This window comes from Gymnoscopelus braueri (genome assembly GCF_963280865.1).
Source record: "Gymnoscopelus braueri genome assembly, chromosome: 12".
In the NCBI taxonomy this organism is placed as follows: Eukaryota; Metazoa; Chordata; class Actinopteri; order Myctophiformes; family Myctophidae; genus Gymnoscopelus; species Gymnoscopelus braueri.
In genome coordinates this window covers 7,644,208-7,667,377 of record NC_137614.1, presented here as the reverse complement: position 1 = coordinate 7,667,377, position 23,170 = coordinate 7,644,208, and the positions used below count along the sequence as shown (strand labels likewise).

At 47.3% G+C, this 23,170-nt stretch overlaps 1 protein-coding gene across 1 annotated transcript in view; it reads left to right on the top strand.

Moving 5' to 3' along the window:
• The window catches only part of LOC308097450 (uncharacterized protein), a gene marked incomplete at its 5' end in the record, with an annotated part of 177,783 nt that overhangs the window by 3,188 nt on the left and 151,425 nt on the right, over positions 1–23,170 (top strand). Inside the window, 3 exons of the mRNA XM_080445209.1 lie at positions 240–344; positions 435–506; positions 924–980. Of these exons, the coding sequence (XP_080301335.1) occupies positions 240–344; positions 435–506; positions 924–980 (234 nt within the window). The remainder of the gene's footprint in view (positions 1–239; positions 345–434; positions 507–923; positions 981–23,170) is intronic.

Below are 23,170 nucleotides of genomic sequence, written 5' to 3'. Positions count from 1 at the left end.
AACTGAGGGGTAATTTTTTTCCTTTTTGATCAGAGGCTGCACCACAGCATCGGTCATCATCGGTCAGTAAGAGACTCAGTCAGAGACTCTTTGAGTCTCCGCTGGTCATCAAATTATCGGCTCAGGAACGCGACAAAAACTAAAACATGGTGTGTAATTGATTTTAAAAAAGTCACTTTCTGGGTGAACTAGTCCTTTATGTAGGCTCAAGTTAATGCTGCTGTTGGAATGTCATCTAGGATTCAGATTGTTCTGGCAGCGATGCTGATGAGAAGAAGAAGAAGAAGAAGAAGAAGAAAAAGAAGACGAGGAAGAAGAAGAGTAAGAAGAAGAACCAGAAGAAGGTAATAAAAGAAAAAAAAACATTTGATGGTTTGATAAAATGACATAAAAATGATAGACAGTTAAACATGTGACACATTGTGTGTTTGCAGGACTCTGGTTCCGGTACGGACTGTTCTAGTGAAGGAGACAAGAAGAAGAAAAAGAAGAAGAAGAAGAAAAAAGTAAAATGGCTGCCCTCTTTAGGCTCAGCCACTTTAACCCATTAAGACCTGAGGCTGATTCTACAAATGTTGCTATAATAATATCAGTGGTTCTCAAACAAAAAGGAGAATTAATTTGACCATTGACCCCCAGAAGCAAAGACATTCAAAATATATCTATATTCAAAGATTTGCAATTTTCTAGATTTTTCAAAAATAGCAGATCTACAAGCTCATAGCGTGACATGAAGTGACTCGCTATGAGCTTGTATATCTACCATTTTTTAATAGTATAAAATATGGTTAAAGTCGTTAAAGTGATTGTGATGCTGTATTAACTACTTTAGCTGACAGACAGACAGGCAGGCAGGCAGGCAGGCAGGGTTGAACATGGAGGTGAAAGACTGAATGTGATTGGCTCTCTGCTTTGCCTCCCAGACTCCTCCCAGCTCATCAGGAAGTGAACATGACAAGAAGAAGGAGAAGAAGAATAAGGTACAGTTAAATATATTTAAAACGGTTTTGATTCACACAAATGATGTGAACATTATTGATACACTCTCAGAGTCACAGACCTGTAAGGGTGCATTTGGTTCCATGTGTACACTCTCAGAGTTACAGACCTGTAAGGGTCTATTTGGTTCTATTTGTACACTCTCAGAGTTACAGACCTGTAATGGTCCATTTGGTTCCATGTGTACACTCTCAGAGTCACAGACCTGTAAGGGTCCATTTGGTTCCATGTGTACACTCTCAGAGTCACAGACCTGTAAGGGTCCATTTGGTTCCATGTGTACACTCTTAGAGTTACAGACCTGTAAGGGTCCATTTGGTTCCATGTGTACACTCTCAGAGTCACAGACCTGTAAGGGTCCAGACCTGTAAGGGTCCATTTGGTTCCATGTGTACACTCTCAGAGTTACAGACCTGTAAGGGTCCGTTTGGTTCCATGTGTACACTCTCAGAGTTACAGACCTGTAAGGGTCCATTTGGTTCCATGTGTACACTCTCAGAGTTACAGACCTGTAAGGGTCCATTTGGTTCTATTTGTACACTCTCAGAGTTACAGACCTGTAAGGGTCCATTTGGTTCTATTTGTACACTCTCAGAGTTACAGACCTGTAAGGGTCCATTTGGTTCCATGTGTACACTCTCAGAGTTACAGACCTGTAAGGGTCCATTTGGTTCTATTTGTACACTCTCAGAGTTACAGACCTGTAAGGGTCCATTTGGTTCTATTTGTACACTCTCAGAGTTACAGACCTGTAAGGGTCCATTTGGTTCCATGTATATGTCACAGGGAAATTGGCATTCCAGGGAAATTGACAGGGGAGCGCTTGTTTTATAGGCGCGGGGCGGTGCTGCGAGGCGGGGCTTTGATTCGAGGACGACAACCACAACAACAACCAGGAAGCTACGCTAGGGGAACGCTGAAAATAAAATGGATAATATGAGAGAAATACTCAAGTAAAGTACGAATACCTCAAAATTGTACTTGAGTAAATCTACTTTGTTACTTTACACCACTAGTACAAGCCTCATTGGCGCAATTCGATAATCATTGGACTCCCCACCCACTACCACTGGGAGCCGGGGTTTGACTCCCGCTTGGGACATAACTTTTTCAAACAACCGCAGACTACTTTTTTTTCGCTGATAAAGTATAGTTTTGGACCATGACGGAGGCGCGCCGACTCAGCAGACCTTGAGGCCGAGGAGTCGCGCCCGAGCGCCTCCAGGCGCGAGTGCCCGCGACGACCGGCCGATGGTCTGCTAGTCGACTTAAGCGCCGTCCGAGTTATGTACCGATAGGCACAGAATCGTAAATTATGTTGTGGGGACTGCGTTTGCCCCAAGTGCCACTCACTGCGCTAACATAGCCCGCCAGGCCCGCCCCCTTGTGCTTCAACTGCATGGAATAAGGCTGTTCGCAGGTGTGTGTGTGTATGTGTGTGTGTGTGCACGTGTGCGCATGCGTGTGTGCGTGCTCGTTTGTGCATGCATGCTTGTGTGGTGTGGGGCTCATATCTGGCTTGCATTGCCCTCTAGCGTTGATTCTACAGAATTGCCTGAGGGGCGGTGAAAACAAGCGTACCCCTTTCAATTTCCCTGGAATGCCAATTTCCCTGTAACATATACACTCTCAGAGTTACAGACCTGTAAGGGTCCATTTGGTTCAATGTGTACACTCTCAGAGTTACAGACCCGTAAGGGTCCATTTGGTTCCATGTGTACACTCTCAGAGGTTTTGTGTTTCACCCCAGACAGTTTTTAAGTTGCTTAATTCAGTATTTGGATAATAGACATTAATTGTATTCAAACTCTATTTTCACTGTTAGATTAAATACATAAATGAATCGCCCACTGCTGTGATGTTTGGTTTTCCTTACCTTTTCAACTAGTCACAGAATATTTATATCCAATATGATCCATCCCCCCCCCCCCCCCCCCGGGTAATCACAGAGGGTTTCACTGTGCCTCCGTGAGAAGAAAAAAAAAGTCGATTACAAGCTCACAATGTGTCGTGATCTTGTGGATCAATTTTTTTATTTAATAGGCAAAAATTTAAAACAGCACAAACAACAAATTTAAAATACTTTGTCTAAAAGGTCAGTTAAAAAAAGTCCTTGCGGTCTTGTTTCCAATGAGGTCTTTGGTATTCAATTCATATTCATATATAGTGGCACCACAGTTCAAATATCAATACAAAAATACAGACACTATGAATGAGAAAAGCAGAGGGAAAAAATTATAATGCTATATGTACAAGAAGGGGGGGCATGCTTTACTTTGGTACGTCAAGTATAGTTGTTTTGATGTCAATACATTGGTAAAACGTTTTCATAAAAAGATGTATGACATACATACAGTAGTACAGATTTGTTTTAATCCATTATTAACCCCCTTCCCTCCCAGTATTCTACTGGCATCATACATACAAGGTAGCTCTCTAGCTACTGGCAGCATGCATACAAGGGGAGGACCTAACCTAAACCTAACCCTAACCATAACCTTAGTGGGGGAACATAGGTCCGGGGAACATAGGTATGACCCCCATACAAGGTAGCTCTGTAGCCTACTGGCAGCATGCATACAAGGTAGCTTTGTAGCTACTGGCAGCATACATACAAGGTAGCTATGTAGCCTACTGGCAGCATGCATACAAGTTAGCTATATAGCTACTGGCAGCATAAATACAAGGTAGCTCTGTAGCCTACTGGCATCATGCACACAAGGTAGCTCTCTAGCTACTGGCAGCATGCATACAAGGTAGCTCTGTAGCTACTGGCAGCATACATACAAGGTAGCTCTGTAGCTACTGGCATCATGCACACAAGGTAGCTCTGTAGCCTACTGGCAGCAAACATACAAGTTAGCTATGTAGCTACTGGCAGCATAAATACAAGGTAGCTCTGTAGCCTACTGGCATCATGCACACAAGGTAGCTATGTAGCCTACTGGCAGCAAACATACAAGTTAGCTATGTAGCTACTGGAAGCATAAAGACAAGGTAGCTCTGTAGCTACTGGCAGCATACATACAAGGTAGCTCTGTAGCTACTGGCATCATGCACACAAGGTAGCTCTGTAGCCTACTGGCAGCAAACATACAAGTTAGCTATGTAGCTACTGGCAGCATAAATACAAGGTAGCTCTGTAGCCTACTGTCATCATGCACACAAGGTAGCTATGTAGCCTACTGGCAGCAAACATACAAGTTAGCTATGTAGCTACTGGAAGCATAAATACAAGGTAGCTCTATAGCCTACTGGCATCATGCACACAAGGTAGCTCTCTAGCTACTGGCAGCATGCATACAAGGTAGCTCTGTAGCTACTGGCAGCATACATACAAGGTAGCTCTGTAGCCTACTGGCATCATGCACACAAGGTAGCTCTGTAGCCTACTGGCATCATGCACACAAGGTAGCTCTGTAGCCTACTGGCAGCATACATAAAAGGTCACTCTGTAGCTACTGGCAGCAGACATACAAGGTAGCTCTGTAGCTATTGGCAGCATACATACAAGGTAGCTCTGTAGCTACTGGCAGCATACATACAAGGTAGCTCTGTAGCCTACTGGCAGCATACATAAAAGGTAGCTCTGTAGCCTACTGGCAGCATACATACAAGGTAGCTCTGTAGCCTACTGGCAGCATACATGAAAGGTCACTCTGTAGCTACTGGCAGCAGACATACAAGGTAGCTCTGTAGCTATTGGCAGCATACATACAAGGTAGCTCTGTAGCTACTGGCAGCATGCATACAAGGTAGCTCTGTAGCTACTGGCAGCATACATACAAGGTAGCTCTGTAGCCTACTGGCAGCATACATACAAGGTAGCTCTGTAGCAACTGGCAGCATACATACAAGGTAGCTCTGTAGCTACTGGCAGCATGCATACAAGGTAGCTCTGAAGCTACTGGCAGCATACATACAAGGTAGCTCTGTAGCCTACTGACAGCATACATACAAGGCTCTGTAGCCTACTGGCAGCATGCATACAAGGTAGCTCTGTAGCCTACTGGCAGCATGCATACAAAGTAGCTCTGTAGCCTACTGGCAGCATACATACACGGTAGCTCTGTAGCCTACTGGCAGCATACATACAAGGTAGCTCTGTAGCCTACTGTCAGCATACATACAAGGTAGCTCTGTAGCCTACTGGCAGCATACATACAAGGTAGCTCTGTAGCTACTGTTAGCATGCATACAAGGTAACTCTCTAGCTACTGGCAGCATACATACAAGGTGGCTCTGTAGCCTACTGGCAGCATACATACAAGGTAGCTCTGTAGCTACTGGCAGTATACAAACAAGGTAGCTCTGTAGCTCCTGGCAGCATACATACAAGGTGGCTCTGTAGCCTACTGGCAGCATGCATACAAGGTAGCTCTGTAGCTAGCTACTGGCAGCATGCATACAAGGTAGCTCTGTAGCTCCTGGCAGCATACATACAAGGTGGCTCTGTAGCCTACTGGCATTATGCATACAAGGTAGCTCTGTAGCTAGCTACTGGCGGCATACATACAAGGTAGCTCTGTAGCTACTGGCAGCATGCATACAAGGTAGCTCCGTAGCTACTGGCACCATACATACAAGGTAACTCTGTAGCCTACTGGCAGCATACATACAAGGTAGCTCTGTAGCCTACTGGCAGCATACATAAAAGGTCACTCTGTAGCTACTGGCAGCATACATACAAGGTAGCTCTGTAGCTACTGGCAGCATACATACAAGGTAGCTCTGTAGCTACTGGCAGCATGCATACAAGGTAGCTCTGTAGCTACTGGCAGCATACATACAAGGTAGCTCTGTAGCCTACTGGCAGCATACATAAAAGGTCACTCTGTAGCTACTGGCAGCATACATACAAGGTAGCTCTGTAGCAACTGGCAGCATACATACAAGGTAGCTCTGTAGCTACTGGCAGCATGCATACAAGGTAGCTCTGAAGCTACTGGCAGCATACATACAAGGTAGCTCTGTAGCCTACTGGCAGCATACATACAAGGCTCTGTAGCCTACTGGCAGCATGCATACAAGGTAGCTCTGTAGCCTACTGGCAGCATGCATACAAAGTAGCTCTGTAGCCTACTGGCAGCATACATACACGGTATCTCTGTAGCCTACTGGCAGCATACATACAAGGTAGCTCTGTAGCCTACTGTCAGCATACATACAAGGTAGCTCTGTAGCTACTGTTAGCATGCATACAAGGTAACTCTCTAGCTACTGGCAGCATACATACAAGGTGGCTCTGTAGCCTACTGGCAGCATACATACAAGGTAGCTCTCTAGCTACTGGCAGTATACAAACAAGGTAGCTCTGTAGCTCCTGGCAGCATACATACAAGGTGGCTCTGTAGCCTACTGGCAGCATGCATACAAGGTAGCTCTGTAGCTAGCTACTGGCAGCATGCATACAAGGTAGCTCTGTAGCTCCTGGCAGCATACATACAAGGTGGCTCTGTAGCCTACTGGCATTATGCATACAAGGTAGCTCTGTAGCTAGCTACTGGCGGCATACATACAAGGTAGCTCTGTAGCTACTGGCAGCATGCATACAAGGTAGCTCGTTACTCTACTGGCAGCATGCATACAAGGTAGCTCTGTAGCTACTGGCACCAAACATACAAGGAAGCTATGTAGCCTACTGGCAGCATGCATACAAGTTAGCTATGTAGCTACTGGCAGCATAAATACAAGGTAGCTCTGTAGCCTACTGGCATCATGCACACAAGGTAGCTCTCTAGCTACTGGCAGCATGCATACAAGGTAGCTCTGTAGCTACTGGCAGCATACATACAAGGTAGCTCTGTAGCTACTGGCATCATGCACACAAGGTAGCTCTGTAGCCTACTGGCAGCAAACATACAAGTTAGCTATGTAGCTACTGGCAGCATAAATACAAGGTGGCTCTGTAGCCTACTGGCAGCATACATACAAGGTAGCTCTCTAGCTACTGGCAGTATACAAACAAGGTAGCTCTGTAGCTCCTGGCAGCATACATACAAGGTGGCTCTGTAGCCTACTGGCAGCATGCATACAAGGTAGCTCTGTAGCTAGCTACTGGCAGCATGCATACAAGGTAGCTCTGTAGCTCCTGGCAGCATACATACAAGGTGGCTCTGTAGCCTACTGGCATTATGCATACAAGGTAGCTCTGTAGCTAGCTACTGGCGGCATACATACAAGGTAGCTCTGTAGCTACTGGCAGCATGCATACAAGGTAGCTCGTTACTCTACTGGCAGCATGCATACAAGGTAGCTCTGTAGCTACTGGCACCATACATACAAGGAAGCAATGTAGCCTACTGGCAGCATGCATACAAGTTAGCTCTGTAGCCTACTGGCAGCATACATACAAGGTAGCTCTGTAGCCTACTGGCAGTATACAAACAAGGTAGCTCTGTAGCTCCTGGCAGCATACATACAAGGTGGCTCTGTAGCCTACTGGCAGCATGCATACAAGGTAGCTCTGTAGCTAGCTACTGGCAGCATGCATACAAGGTAGCTCTGTAGCTCCTGGCAGCATACATACAAGGTGGCTCTGTAGCCTACTGGCATTATGCATACAAGGTAGCTCTGTAGCTAGCTACTGGCGGCATACATACAAGGTAGCTCTGTAGCTACTGGCAGCATGCATACAAGGTAGCTCCGTAGCTACTGGCACCATACATACAAGGTAACTCTGTAGCCTACTGGCAGCATACATACAAGGTAGCTCTGTAGCCTACTGGCAGCATACATAAAAGGTCACTCTGTAGCTACTGGCAGCATACATACAAGGTAGCTCTGTAGCTACTGGCAGCATACATACAAGGTAGCTCTGTAGCTACTGGCAGCATGCATACAAGGTAGCTCTGTAGCTACTGGCAGCATACATACAAGGTAGCTCTGTAGCCTACTGGCAGCATACATAAAAGGTCACTCTGTAGCTACTGGCAGCATACATACAAGGTAGCTCTGTAGCAACTGGCAGCATACATACAAGGTAGCTCTGTAGCTACTGGCAGCATGCATACAAGGTAGCTCTGAAGCTACTGGCAGCATACATACAAGGTAGCTCTGTAGCCTACTGGCAGCATACATACAAGGCTCTGTAGCCTACTGGCAGCAGGCATACAAGGTAGCTCTGTAGCCTACTGGCAGCATGCATACAAAGTAGCTCTGTAGCCTACTGGCAGCATACATACACGGTATCTCTGTAGCCTACTGGCAGCATACATACAAGGTAGCTCTGTAGCCTACTGTCAGCATACATACAAGGTAGGTCTGTATCCTACTGGCAGCATACATACAAGGTAGCTCTGTAGCTACTGTTAGCATGCATACAAGGTAACTCTCTAGCTACTGGCAGCATACATACAAGGTGGCTCTGTAGCCTACTGGCAGCATACATACAAGGTAGCTCTCTAGCTACTGGCAGTATACAAACAAGGTAGCTCTGTAGCTCCTGGCAGCATACATACAAGGTGGCTCTGTAGGCTACTGGCAGCATGCATACAAGGTAGCTCTGTAGCTAGCTACTGGCAGCATGCATACAAGGTAGCTCTGTAGCTCCTGGCAGCATACATACAAGGTGGCTCTGTAGCCTACTGGCATTATGCATACAAGGTAGCTCTGTAGCTAGCTACTGGCGGCATACATACAAGGTAGCTCTGTAGCTACTGGCAGCATGCATACAAGGTAGCTCGTTACTCTACTGGCAGCATGCATACAAGGTAGCTCTGTAGCTACTGGCACCATACATACAAGGAAGCTATGTAGCCTACTGGCAGCATGCATACAAGTTAGCTATGTAGCTACTGGCAGCATAAATACAAGGTAGCTCTGTAGCCTACTGGCATCATGCACACAAGGTAGCTCTCTAGCTACTGGCAGCATGCATACAAGGTAGCTCTGTAGCTACTGGCAGCATACATACAAGGTAGCTCTGTAGCTACTGGCATCATGCACACAAGGTAGCTCTGTAGCCTACTGGCAGCAAACATACAAGTTAGCTATGTAGCTACTGGCAGCATAAATACAAGGTGGCTCTGTAGCCTACTGGCAGCATACATACAAGGTAGCTCTCTAGCTACTGGCAGTATACAAACAAGGTAGCTCTGTAGCTCCTGGCAGCATACATACAAGGTGGCTCTGTAGCCTACTGGCAGCATGCATACAAGGTAGCTCTGTAGCTAGCTACTGGCAGCATGCATACAAGGTAGCTCTGTAGCTCCTGGCAGCATACATACAAGGTGGCTCTGTAGCCTACTGGCATTATGCATACAAGGTAGCTCTGTAGCTAGCTACTGGCGGCATACATACAAGGTAGCTCTGTAGCTACTGGCAGCATGCATACAAGGTAGCTCGTTACTCTACTGGCAGCATGCATACAAGGTAGCTCTGTAGCTACTGGCACCATACATACAAGGAAGCTATGTAGCCTACTGGCAGCATGCATACAAGTTAGCTATGTAGCTACTGGCAGCATAAATACAAGGTAGCTCTGTAGCCTACTGGCATCATACACACAAGGTAGCTCTCTAGCTACTGGCAGCATGCATACAAGGTAGCTCTGTAGCTACTGGCAGCATACATACAAGGTAGCTCTGTAGCTACTGGCATCATGCACACAAGGTAGCTCTGTAGCCTACTGGCAGCAAACATACAAGTTAGCTATGTAGCTACTGGCAGCATAAATACAAGGTAGCTCTGTAGCCTACCGGCATCATGCACACAAGGTAGCTATGTAGCCTACTGGCAGCAAACATACAAGTTAGCTATGTAGCTACTGGCAGCATAAATACAAGGTAGCTCTGTAGCCTACTGGCATCATGCACACAAGGTAGCTCTCTAGCTACTGGCAGCATGCATACAAGGTAGCTCTGTAGCTACTGGCAGCATACATACAAGGTAGCTCTGTAGCTACTGGCAGCATGCATACAAGGTAGCTCTGTAGCTACTGGCAGCATACATACAAGGTAGCTCTGTAGCCTACTGGCAGCATACATACAAGGCTCTGTTGCCTACTGGTAGCATGCATACAAGGTAGCTCTGTAGCCTACTGGCAGCATGCATACAAAGTAGCTCTGTAGCCTACTGGCAGCATACATACACGGTAGCTCTGTAGCCTACTCGCAGCATACATACAAGGTAGCTCTGTAGCCTACTGTCAGCATACATACAAGGTAGCTCTGTAGCCTACTGGCAGCATACATACAAGGTAGCTCTGTAGCTACTGGCAGCATGCATACAAGGTAATTCTCTAGCTACTGGCAGCATGGGGTGCTCCTTCCATTCCGACATCTCACCACTCCGACTAGTGGCTTCCGCGTGCGGTTATGGTTAGGGTTAGGGTTAGGTATAGGGTTCGTCAACGTCGGAAAGGCGACATGTCGGAAAGGAGAAATGCACCCTGGCAGCATACATACAAGGTGGCTCTGTAGCCTACTGGCAGCATACATACAAGGTAGCTCTAGCTCCTGGCAGCATACATACAAGGTGGCTCTGTAGCCTACTGGCAGCATGCATACAAGGTAGCTCTGTAGCTAGCTACTGGCAGCATGCACACAAGGTAGCTCTCTAGCTACTGGCACCATACATACAAGGTAGCTATGTAGCCTACTGGCAGCATGCATACAAGGTAGCTCTGTAGCCTACTGGCAGCATACATACACGGTATCTCTGTAGCCTACTGGCAGCATACATACAAGGTAGCTCTGTAGCCTACTGTCAGCATACATACAAGGTAGGTCTGTATCCTACTGGCAGCATACATACAAGGTAGCTCTGTAGCTACTGTTAGCATGCATACAAGGTAACTCTCTAGCTACTGGCAGCATACATACAAGGTGGCTCTGTAGCCTACTGGCAGCATACATACAAGGTAGCTCTCTAGCTACTGGCAGTATACAAACAAGGTAGCTCTGTAGCTCCTGGCAGCATACATACAAGGTGGCTCTGTAGCCTACTGGCAGCATGCATACAAGGTAGCTCTGTAGCTAGCTACTGGCAGCATGCATACAAGGTAGCTCTGTAGCTCCTGGCAGCATACATACAAGGTGGCTCTGTAGCCTACTGGCATTATGCATACAAGGTAGCTCTGTAGCTAGCTACTGGCGGCATACATACAAGGTAGCTCTGTAGCTACTGGCAGCATGCATACAAGGTAGCTCGTTACTCTACTGGCAGCATGCATACAAGGTAGCTCTGTAGCTACTGGCACCATACATACAAGGAAGCTATGTAGCCTACTGGCAGCATGCATACAAGTTAGCTATGTAGCTACTGGCAGCATAAATACAAGGTAGCTCTGTAGCCTACTGGCATCATGCACACAAGGTAGCTCTCTAGCTACTGGCAGCATGCATACAAGGTAGCTCTGTAGCTACTGGCAGCATACATACAAGGTAGCTCTGTAGCTACTGGCATCATGCACACAAGGTAGCTCTGTAGCCTACTGGCAGCAAACATACAAGTTAGCTATGTAGCTACTGGCAGCATAAATACAAGGTGGCTCTGTAGCCTACTGGCAGCATACATACAAGGTAGCTCTCTAGCTACTGGCAGTATACAAACAAGGTAGCTCTGTAGCTCCTGGCAGCATACATACAAGGTGGCTCTGTAGCCTACTGGCAGCATGCATACAAGGTAGCTCTGTAGCTAGCTACTGGCAGCATGCATACAAGGTAGCTCTGTAGCTCCTGGCAGCATACATACAAGGTGGCTCTGTAGCCTACTGGCATTATGCATACAAGGTAGCTCTGTAGCTAGCTACTGGCGGCATACATACAAGGTAGCTCTGTAGCTACTGGCAGCATGCATACAAGGTAGCTCGTTACTCTACTGGCAGCAAGCATACAAGGTAGCTCTGTAGCTACTGGCACCATACATACAAGGAAGCTATGTAGCCTACTGGCAGCATGCATACAAGTTAGCTATGTAGCTACTGGCAGCATAAATACAAGGTAGCTCTGTAGCCTACTGGCATCATACACACAAGGTAGCTCTCTAGCTACTGGCAGCATGCATACAAGGTAGCTCTGTAGCTACTGGCAGCATACATACAAGGTAGCTCTGTAGCTACTGGCATCATGCACACAAGGTAGCTCTGTAGCCTACTGGCAGCAAACATACAAGTTAGCTATGTAGCTACTGGCAGCATAAATACAAGGTAGCTCTGTAGCCTACTGGCATCATGCACACAAGGTAGCTATGTAGCCTACTGGCAGCAAACATACAAGTTAGCTATGTAGCTACTGGCAGCATAAATACAAGGTAGCTCTGTAGCCTACTGACATCATGCACACAAGGTAGCTCTCTAGCTACTGGCAGCATGCGTACAAGGTAGCTCTGTAGCTACTGGCAGCATACATACAAGGTAGCTCTGTAGCTACTGGCAGCATGCATACAAGGTAGCTCTGTAGCTACTGGCAGCATACATACAAGGTAGCTCTGTAGCCTACTGGCAGCATACATACAAGGCTCTGTTGCCTACTGGTAGCATGCATACAAGGTAGCTCTGTAGCCTACTGGCAGCATGCATACAAAGTAGCTCTGTAGCCTACTGGCAGCATACATACACGGTAGCTCTGTAGCCTACTCGCAGCATACATACAAGGTAGCTCTGTAGCCTACTGTCAGCATACATACAAGGTAGCTCTGTAGCCTACTGGCAGCATACATACAAGGTAGCTCTGTAGCTACTGGCAGCATGCATACAAGGTAATTCTCTAGCTACTGGCAGCATACATACAAGGTGGCTCTGTAGCCTACTGGCAGCATACATACAAGGTAGCTCTAGCTCCTGGCAGCATACATACAAGGTGGCTCTGTAGCCTACTGGCAGCATGCATACAAGGTAGCTCTGTAGCTAGCTACTGGCAGCATGCACACAAGGTAGCTCTCTAGCTACTGGCACCATACATACAAGGTAGCTATGTAGCCTACTGGCAGCATGCATACAAGGTAGCTCTGTAGCCTACTGGCAGCATACATACACGGTATCTCTGTAGCCTACTGGCAGCATACATACAAGGTAGCTCTGTAGCCTACTGTCAGCATACATACAAGGTAGGTCTGTATCCTACTGGCAGCATACATACAAGGTAGCTCTGTAGCTACTGTTAGCATGCATACAAGGTAACTCTCTAGCTACTGGCAGCATACATACAAGGTGGCTCTGTAGCCTACTGGCAGCATACATACAAGGTAGCTCTCTAGCTACTGGCAGTATACAAACAAGGTAGCTCTGTAGCTCCTGGCAGCATACATACAAGGTGGCTCTGTAGCCTACTGGCAGCATGCATACAAGGTAGCTCTGTAGCTAGCTACTGGCAGCATGCATACAAGGTAGCTCTGTAGCTCCTGGCAGCATACATACAAGGTGGCTCTGTAGCCTACTGGCATTATGCATACAAGGTAGCTCTGTAGCTAGCTACTGGCGGCATACATACAAGGTAGCTCTGTAGCTACTGGCAGCATGCATACAAGGTAGCTCGTTACTCTACTGGCAGCATGCATACAAGGTAATTCTCTAGCTACTGGCAGCATACATACAAGGTGGCTCTGTAGCCTACTGGCAGCATACATACAAGGTAGCTCTAGCTCCTGGCAGCATACATACAAGGTGGCTCTGTAGCCTACTGGCAGCATGCATACAAGGTAGCTCTGTAGCTAGCTACTGGCAGCATGCACACAAGGTAGCTCTCTAGCTACTGGCACCATACATACAAGGTAGCTATGTAGCCTACTGGCAGCATGCATACAAGGTAGCTCTGTAGCCTACTGGCAGCATACATACACGGTATCTCTGTAGCCTACTGGCAGCATACATACAAGGTAGCTCTGTAGCCTACTGTCAGCATACATACAAGGTAGGTCTGTATCCTACTGGCAGCATACATACAAGGTAGCTCTGTAGCTACTGTTAGCATGCATACAAGGTAACTCTCTAGCTACTGGCAGCATACATACAAGGTGGCTCTGTAGCCTACTGGCAGCATACATACAAGGTAGCTCTCTAGCTACTGGCAGTATACAAACAAGGTAGCTCTGTAGCTCCTGGCAGCATACATACAAGGTGGCTCTGTAGCCTACTGGCAGCATGCATACAAGGTAGCTCTGTAGCTAGCTACTGGCAGCATGCATACAAGGTAGCTCTGTAGCTCCTGGCAGCATACATACAAGGTGGCTCTGTAGCCTACTGGCATTATGCATACAAGGTAGCTCTGTAGCTAGCTACTGGCGGCATACATACAAGGTAGCTCTGTAGCTACTGGCAGCATGCATACAAGGTAGCTCGTTACTCTACTGGCAGCATGCATACAAGGTAGCTCTGTAGCTACTGGCACCATACATACAAGGAAGCTATGTAGCCTACTGGCAGCATGCATACAAGTTAGCTATGTAGCTACTGGCAGCATAAATACAAGGTAGCTCTGTAGCCTACTGGCATCATGCACACAAGGTAGCTCTCTAGCTACTGGCAGCATGCATACAAGGTAGCTCTGTAGCTACTGGCAGCATACATACAAGGTAGCTCTGTAGCTACTGGCATCATGCACACAAGGTAGCTCTGTAGCCTACTGGCAGCAAACATACAAGTTAGCTATGTAGCTACTGGCAGCATAAATACAAGGTGGCTCTGTAGCCTACTGGCAGCATACATACAAGGTAGCTCTCTAGCTACTGGCAGTATACAAACAAGGTAGCTCTGTAGCTCCTGGCAGCATACATACAAGGTGGCTCTGTAGCCTACTGGCAGCATGCATACAAGGTAGCTCTGTAGCTAGCTACTGGCAGCATGCATACAAGGTAGCTCTGTAGCTCCTGGCAGCATACATACAAGGTGGCTCTGTAGCCTACTGGCATTATGCATACAAGGTAGCTCTGTAGCTAGCTACTCTCAGCATGCATACAAGGTAGCTCTGTAGCTACTGGCAGCATGCATACAAGGTAGCTCGTTACTCTACTGGCAGCATGCATACAAGGTAGCTCTGTAGCTACTGGCACCATACATACAAGGAAGCTATGTAGCCTACTGGCAGCATGCATACAAGTTAGCTATGTAGCTACTGGCAGCATAAATACAAGGTAGCTCTGTAGCCTACTGGCATCATACACACAAGGTAGCTCTCTAGCTACTGGCAGCATGCATACAAGGTAGCTCTGTAGCTACTGGCAGCATACATACAAGGTAGCTCTGTAGCTACTGGCATCATGCACACAAGGTAGCTATGTAGCCTACTGGCAGCAAACATACAAGTTAGCTATGTAGCTACTGGCAGCATAAATACAAGGTAGCTCTGTAGCCTACTGGCATCATGCACACAAGGTAGCTATGTAGCCTACTGGCAGCAAACATACAAGTTAGCTATGTAGCTACTGGCAGCATAAATACAAGGTAGCTCTGTAGCCTACTGGCATCATGCACACAAGGTAGCTCTCTAGCTACTGGCAGCATGCATACAAGGTAGCTCTGTAGCTACTGGCAGCATACATACAAGGTAGCTCTGTAGCTACTGGCAGCATGCATACAAGGTAGCTCTGTAGCTACTGGCAGCATACATACAAGGTAGCTCTGTAGCCTACTGGCAGCATACATACAAGGCTCTGTTGCCTACTGGTAGCATGCATACAAGGTAGCTCTGTAGCCTACTGGCAGCATGCATACAAAGTAGCTCTGTAGCCTACTGGCAGCATACATACACGGTAGCTCTGTAGCCTACTCGCAGCATACATACAAGGTAGCTCTGTAGCCTACTGTCAGCATACATACAAGGTAGCTCTGTAGCCTACTGGCAGCATACATACAAGGTAGCTCTGTAGCTACTGGCAGCATGCATACAAGGTAATTCTCTAGCTACTGGCAGCATACATACAAGGTGGCTCTGTAGCCTACTGGCAGCATACATACAAGGTAGCTCTAGCTCCTGGCAGCATACATACAAGGTGGCTCTGTAGCCTACTGGCAGCATGCATACAAGGTAGCTCTGTAGCTAGCTACTGGCAGCATGCACACAAGGTAGCTCTCTAGCTACTGGCACCATACATACAAGGTAGCTATGTAGCCTACTGGCAGCATGCATACAAGTTAGCTATGTAGCTACTGGCAGCATAAATACAAGGTAGCTCTGTAGCCTACTGGCATCATGCATACAAGGTAGCTCTCTAGCTACTGGCAGCATGCATACAAGGTAGCTCTGTAGCTACTGGCAGCATACATACAAGGTAGCTCTGTAGCTACTGGCATCATGCACACAAGGTAGCTCTGTAGCCTACTGGCAGCAAACATACAAGTTAGCTATGTAGCTACTGGCAGCATAAATACAAGGTAGCTCTGTAGCCTACTGTCAGCATACATACAAGGTAGCTCTCTAGCCTACTGGCAGCATACATACAAGGTAGCTCTGTAGCTACTGGTAGCATGCATACAAGGTAATTCTCTAGCTACTGGCAGCATACATACAAGGTGGCTCTGTAGCCTACTGGCAGCATACATACAAGGTAGCTCTGTAGCTACTGGCAGTATGCATACAAGGTAGCTCTAGCTCCTGGCAGCATACATACAAGGTGGCTCTGTAGCCTACTGGCAGCATGCATACAAGGTAGCTCTGTAGCTAGCTACTGGCAGCATGCATACAAGGTAGCTCTGTAGCTAGCTACTGGTATCATGCACACAAGGTAGCTCTCTAGCTACTGGCACCATACATACAAGGTAGCTATGTAGCCTACTGGCAGCATGTATACAAGTTAGCTATGTAGCTACTGGCAGCATAAATACAAGGTAGCTCTGTAGCCTACTGGCATCATGCACACAAGGTAGCTCTCTAGCTACTCTCAGCATGCATACAAGGTAGCTCTGTAGCTACTGGCAGCATACATACAAGGTAGCTCTGTAGCTACTGGCATCATGCACACAAGGTAGCTCTGTACCCTACTGGCAGCAAACATACAAGTTAGCTATGTAGCTACTGGCAGCATAAATACAAGGTAGCTCTGTAGCCTACTGGCATCATGCACACAAGGTAGCTATGTAGCCTACTGGCAGCAAACATACAAGCTAGCTATGTAGCTACTGGCAGCATAAATACAAGGTAGCTCTGTAGCCTACTGGCATCATGCACACAAGGTAGCTCTCTAGCTACTGGCAGCATGCATACAAGGTAGCTCTGTAGCTACTGGCAGCATACATACAAGGTAGCTCTGTAGCCTACTGGCATCATGCAGACAAGGTAGCTATGTAGCCTACTGGCATCATGCACACAAGGTAGCTCTATAGCCTACTGGCAGCATACATAAAAGGTAGCTCTGTAGCCTACTGGCAGCATACATACAAGGTAGCTCTGTAGCCTACTGGCAGCATACATAAAAGGTCACTCTGTAGCTACTGGCAGCATACATACAAGGTAGCTCTGTAGCTACTGGCAGCATACATACAAGGTAGCTCTGTAGCTACTGGCAGCATACATACAAGGTAGCTCTGTAGCCTACTGGCAGCATACATACAAGGCTCTGTAGCCTACTGGCAGCTTGCATACAAGGTAGCTCTGTAGCCTACTGGCAGCATGCATACAAAGTAGCTCTGTAGCCTACTGGCAGCATACATACACGGTAGCTCTGTAGTCTACTGGCAGCATACATACAAGGTAGCTCTGTAGCCTACTGTCAGCATACATACAAGGTAGCTCTGTAGCCTACTGGCGGCATACATACAAGGTAGCTCTGTAGCTACTGGCAGCATGCATACAAGGTAGCTCTGTAGCCTCCTGGCAGCATACATACAAGGTAGCTCTGTAGCCAACTGGCCGCATACATACAAGGTAGCTCTGTAGCTATTGGCAGCATACATACAAGGTAGCTCTGTAGGCTACTGGCAGCATACATACAAGGTAGCTCTGTAGCCTACTGGCATCATGCACACAAGGTAGCTCTCTAGCTACTCTCAGCATGCATACAAGGTAGCTCTGTAGCTACTGGCAGCATACATACAAGGTAGCTCTGTAGCTACTGGCATCATGCACACAAGGTAGCTCTGTACCCTACTGGCAGCAAACATACAAGTTAGCTATGTAGCTACTGGCAGCATAAATACAAGGTAGCTCTGTAGCCTACTGGCATCATGCACACAAGGTAGCTATGTAGCCTACTGGCAGCAAACATACAAGCTAGCTATGTAGCTACTGGCAGCATAAATACAAGGTAGCTCTGTAGCCTACTGGCATCATGCACACAAGGTAGCTCTCTAGCTACTGGCAGCATGCATACAAGGTAGCTCTGTAGCTACTGGCAGCATACATACAAGGTAGCTCTGTAGCCTACTGGCATCATGCAGACAAGGTAGCTATGTAGCCTACTGGCATCATGCACACAAGGTAGCTCTGTAGCCTACTGGCAGCATACATAAAAGGTAGCTCTGTAGCCTACTGGCAGCATACATACAAGGTAGCTCTGTAGCCTACTGGCAGCATACATAAAAGGTCACTCTGTAGCTACTGGCAGCATACATACAAGGTAGCTCTGTAGCTACTGGCAGCATACATACAAGGTAGCTCTGTAGCTACTGGCAGCATACATACAAGGTAGCTCTGTAGCCTACTGGCAGCATACATACAAGGCTCTGTAGCCTACTGGCAGCTTGCATACAAGGTAGCTCTGTAGCCTACTGGCAGCATGCATACAAAGTAGCTCTGTAGCCTACTGGCAGCATACATACACGGTAGCTCTGTAGCCTACTGGCAGCATACATACAAGGTAGCTCTGTAGCCTACTGTCAGCATACATACAAGGTAGCTCTGTAGCCTACTGGCGGCATACATACAAGGTAGCTCTGTAGCTACTGGCAGCATGCATACAAGGTAGCTCTGTAGCCTCCTGGCAGCATACATACAAGGTAGCTCTGTAGCCAACTGGCCGCATACATACAAGGTAGCTCTGTAGCTATTGGCAGCATACATACAAGGTAGCTCTGTAGGCTACTGGCAGCATACATACAAGGTAGCTCTTTAGCCTACTGGCAGCGTGCATACAAGGTAGCTCTGTAGCTACTGACAGCATACATACAAGGTAGCTCTGTAGCTACTGGCAGAATACATACAAGGTAGCTCTGTAGCCTAATGGCAGCATGCAGACAAGGTAGCTCTGTAGCTACTGGCAGCATACATACAAGGTAGCTCTGTAGCCTACTGGCAGCACACATACAAGGTAGCTCTGTAGCCTACTGGCAGCATGCATACAAGGTAGCTCTGTAGCCTACTGGCAGCATACATACAAGGTAGCTCTGTAGCCTACTGGCAGCATACATACAAGGTAGCTCTGTAACCTCCTGGCAGCATACATACAAGGTAGCTCTGTAGCCTACTGGCAGCATACATACAAGGTAGCTCTGTAGCCTACTGGCATCATGCACACAAGGTAGCTCTGTAGCTATTTGTAGCATACATACAAGGTAGCTCTGTAGCTACTGGCAGCATACATACAAGGTAGCTCTGTAGCCTACTGGCATCATGCACACAAGGTAGCTATGTAGCCTACTGGCAGCAAACATACAAGTTAGCTATGTAGCTAATGGCAGCATAAATACAAGGTAGCTCTGTAGCCTACTGGCATCATGCACACAAGGTAGCTCTCTAGCTACTGGCAGCATGCATACAAGGTAGCTCTGTAGCTACTGGCAGCATACATACAAGGTAGCTCTGTAGCCTACTGGCATCATGCACACAAGGTAGCTATGTAGCCTACTGGCATCATGCACACAAGGTAGCTCTGTAGCCTACTGGCAGCATACATAAAAGGTAGCTCTGTAGCCTACTGGCAGCATACAAACAAGGTAGCTCTGTAGCCTACTGGCAGCATACATAAAAGGTCACTCTGTAGCTACTGGCAGCATACATACAAGGTAGCTCTGTAGCTACTGGCAGCATACATACAAGGTAGCTCTGTAGCTACTGGCAGCATGCATACAAGGTAGCTCTGTAGCTACTGGCAGCATACATACAAGGTAGCTCTGTAGCTACTGGCAGCATACATACAAGGTAGCTTTGTAGCCTACTGGCAGCATACATACAAGGCTCTGTAGCCTACTGGCAGCATGCATACAAGGTAGCTCTGTAGCCTCCTGGCAGCATGCATACAAAGTAGCTCTGTAGACAACTGGCAGCATACATACACGGTAGCTCTGTAGCCTACTGGCAGCATACATACAAGGTAGCTCTGTAGCCTACTGTCAGCATACATACAAGGTAGCTCTGTAGCCTACTGGCAGCATACATACAAGGTAGCTCTGTAGCTACTGGCAGCATGCATACAAGGTAATTCTCTAGCTACTGGCAGCATACATACAAGGTGGCTCTGTAGCCTACTGGCAGCATACATACAAGGTAGCTCTGTAGCTACTGGCAGTATAATTACAAGGTAGCTCTGTAGCTCCTGGCAGCATACATACAAGGTGGCTCTGTAGCCTACTGGCAGCATGCATACAAGGTAGCTCTGTAGCTAGCTACTGGCAGCATGCATACAAGGTAGCTCTGTAGCTACTGGCAGTATAATTACAAGGTAGCTCTGTAGCCTACTGGCAGCATACATACAAGGCTCTTTAGCCTACTGGCAGCATGCATACAAGGTAGCTCTGTAGCCTACTGGCAGCATGCATACAAAGTAGCTCTGTAGCCTACTGGCAGCATACATACACGGTAGCTCTGTAGCCTACTGGCAGCATACATACAAGGTAGCTCTGTAGCCTACTGGCAGCATACATACAAGGTAGCTCTGTAGCTACTGGCAGCATGCATACAAGGTAATTCTCTAGCTACTGGCAGCATACATACAAGGTAGCTCTGTAGCCTACTGTCAGCATACATACAAGGTAGCTCTGTAGCCTACTGGCAGCATACATACAAGGTAGCTCTGTAGCTACTGGCAGCATGCATACAAGGTAATTCTCTAGCTACTGGCAGCATACATACAAGGTGGCTCTGTAGCCTACTGGCAGCATACATACAAGGTAGCTCTGTAGCTACTGGCAGTATGCATACAAGGTAGCTCTGTAGCTCCTGGCAGCATACATACAAGGTGGCTCTGTAGCCTACTGGCATTATGCATACAAGGTAGCTCTGTAGCTAGCTACTGGCGGCATACATACAAGGTAGCTCTGTAGCCTGCATGCAAGGTAGCTCTGTAGCCTACTGGCAGCATACAAGGTATCTCTGTAGCCCACTGGCAGCATGCCTACAAGGTAGCTATGTAGCCTACTGGCAGCATACATACAAGGTAGCTCTTTAGCCTACTGGCAGCATGCATACAAGGTAGCTCTGTAGCCTCTTGGCAGCATACATACAAGGTAGCTCTGTAGCCTACTGGCCGCATACATACAAGGTAGCTCTGTAGCTACTGGCAGCATACATAAAAGGTAGCTCTGTAGGCTACTGGCAGCATACATACAAGGTAGCTCTTTAGCCTACTGGCAGCGTGCATACAAGGTAGCTCTGTAGCTACTGACAGCATACATACAAGGTAGCTATGTAGCCTACTGGCAGCATGCATACAAGGTAGCTCTGTAGCTACTGGCAGCATACATACAAGGTAGCTCTGTAGCCTACTGGCAGCACACATACAAGGTAGCTCTGTAGCCTACTGGCAGCATATATACAAGGTAGCTCTGTAGCCTACTGGCAGCATACATACAAGGTAGCTCTGTAGCCTACTGGCAGCATGCATACAAAGTAGCTCTGTAGCCTACTGGCAGCATACATACACGGTAGCTCTGTAGCCTACTGGCAGCATACATACAAGGTAGCTCTGTAGCCTACTGGCAGCATACATACAAGGTAGCTCTGTAGCTACTGGCAGCATGCATACAAGGTAATTCTCTAGCTACTGGCAGCATACATACAAGGTAGCTCTGTAGCCTACTGTCAGCATACATACAAGGTAGCTCTGTAGCCTACTGGCAGCATACATACAAGGTAGCTCTGTAGCTACTGGCAGCATGCATACAAGGTAATTCTCTAGCTACTGGCAGCATACATACAAGGTGGCTCTGTAGCCTACTGGCAGCATACATACAAGGTAGCTCTGTAGCTACTGGCAGTATGCATACAAGGTAGCTCTGTAGCTCCTGGCAGCATACATACAAGGTGGCTCTGTAGCCTACTGGCATTATGCATACAAGGTAGCTCTGTAGCTAGCTACTGGCGGCATACATACAAGGTAGCTCTGTAGCCTGCATGCAAGGTAGCTCTGTAGCCTACTTGCAGCATACAAGGTATCTCTGTAGCCCACTGGCAGCATGCCTACAAGGTAGCTATGTAGCCTACTGGCAGCATACATACAAGGTAGCTCTTTAGCCTACTGGCAGCATGCATACAAGGTAGCTCTGTAGCCTCCTGGCAGCATACATACAAGGTAGCTCTGTAGCCTACTGGCCGCATACATACAAGGTAGCTCTGTAGCTACTGGCAGCATACATACAAGGTAGCTCTGTAGCCTACTGGCAGCATACATACAAGGTAGCTCTGTAACCTCCCGGCAATATACATACAAGGTAGCTCTGTAGCCTACTGGCAGCATATATACAAGGTAGCTCTCTAGCTACTGGCAGCATACATACAAGGTAGCTCTGTAGCTACTGGCAGCATACATACAAGGTAGCTCTGTAGCCTACTGGCAGCATGCATACAAGGTAGCTCTGTAGCTACTGGCAGCATACATACAAGGTAGCTCTGTAGCCTACTGGCAGCATACATACAAGGTAGCTCTTTAGCCTACTGGCAGCATGCATACAAGTTAGCTATGTAGCTACTGGCAGCATACATACATACAAGGTAGCTCTGTAGCTACTGGCATCATGCACACAAGGTAGCTCTGTAGGCTACTGGCAGCAAACATACAAGTTAACTATGTAGCTACTGGCAGCATAAATACAAGGTAGCTCTGTAGCCTACTGGCATCATGCACACAAGGTAGCTATGTAGCCTACTGGCAGCAAACATACAAGTTAGCTATGTAGCTACTGGCAGCATAAATACAAGGTAGCTCTGTAGCATCATGCACACATGGTAGCTCGCTAGCTACTGGCAGCATGCATAAAAGGTAGCTCTGTAGCTACTGGCAGCATACATACAAGGTAGCTCTGTAGCCTACTGGCATCATGCAGACAAGGTAGCTCTGTAGCCTACTGGCATCATGCACACAAGGT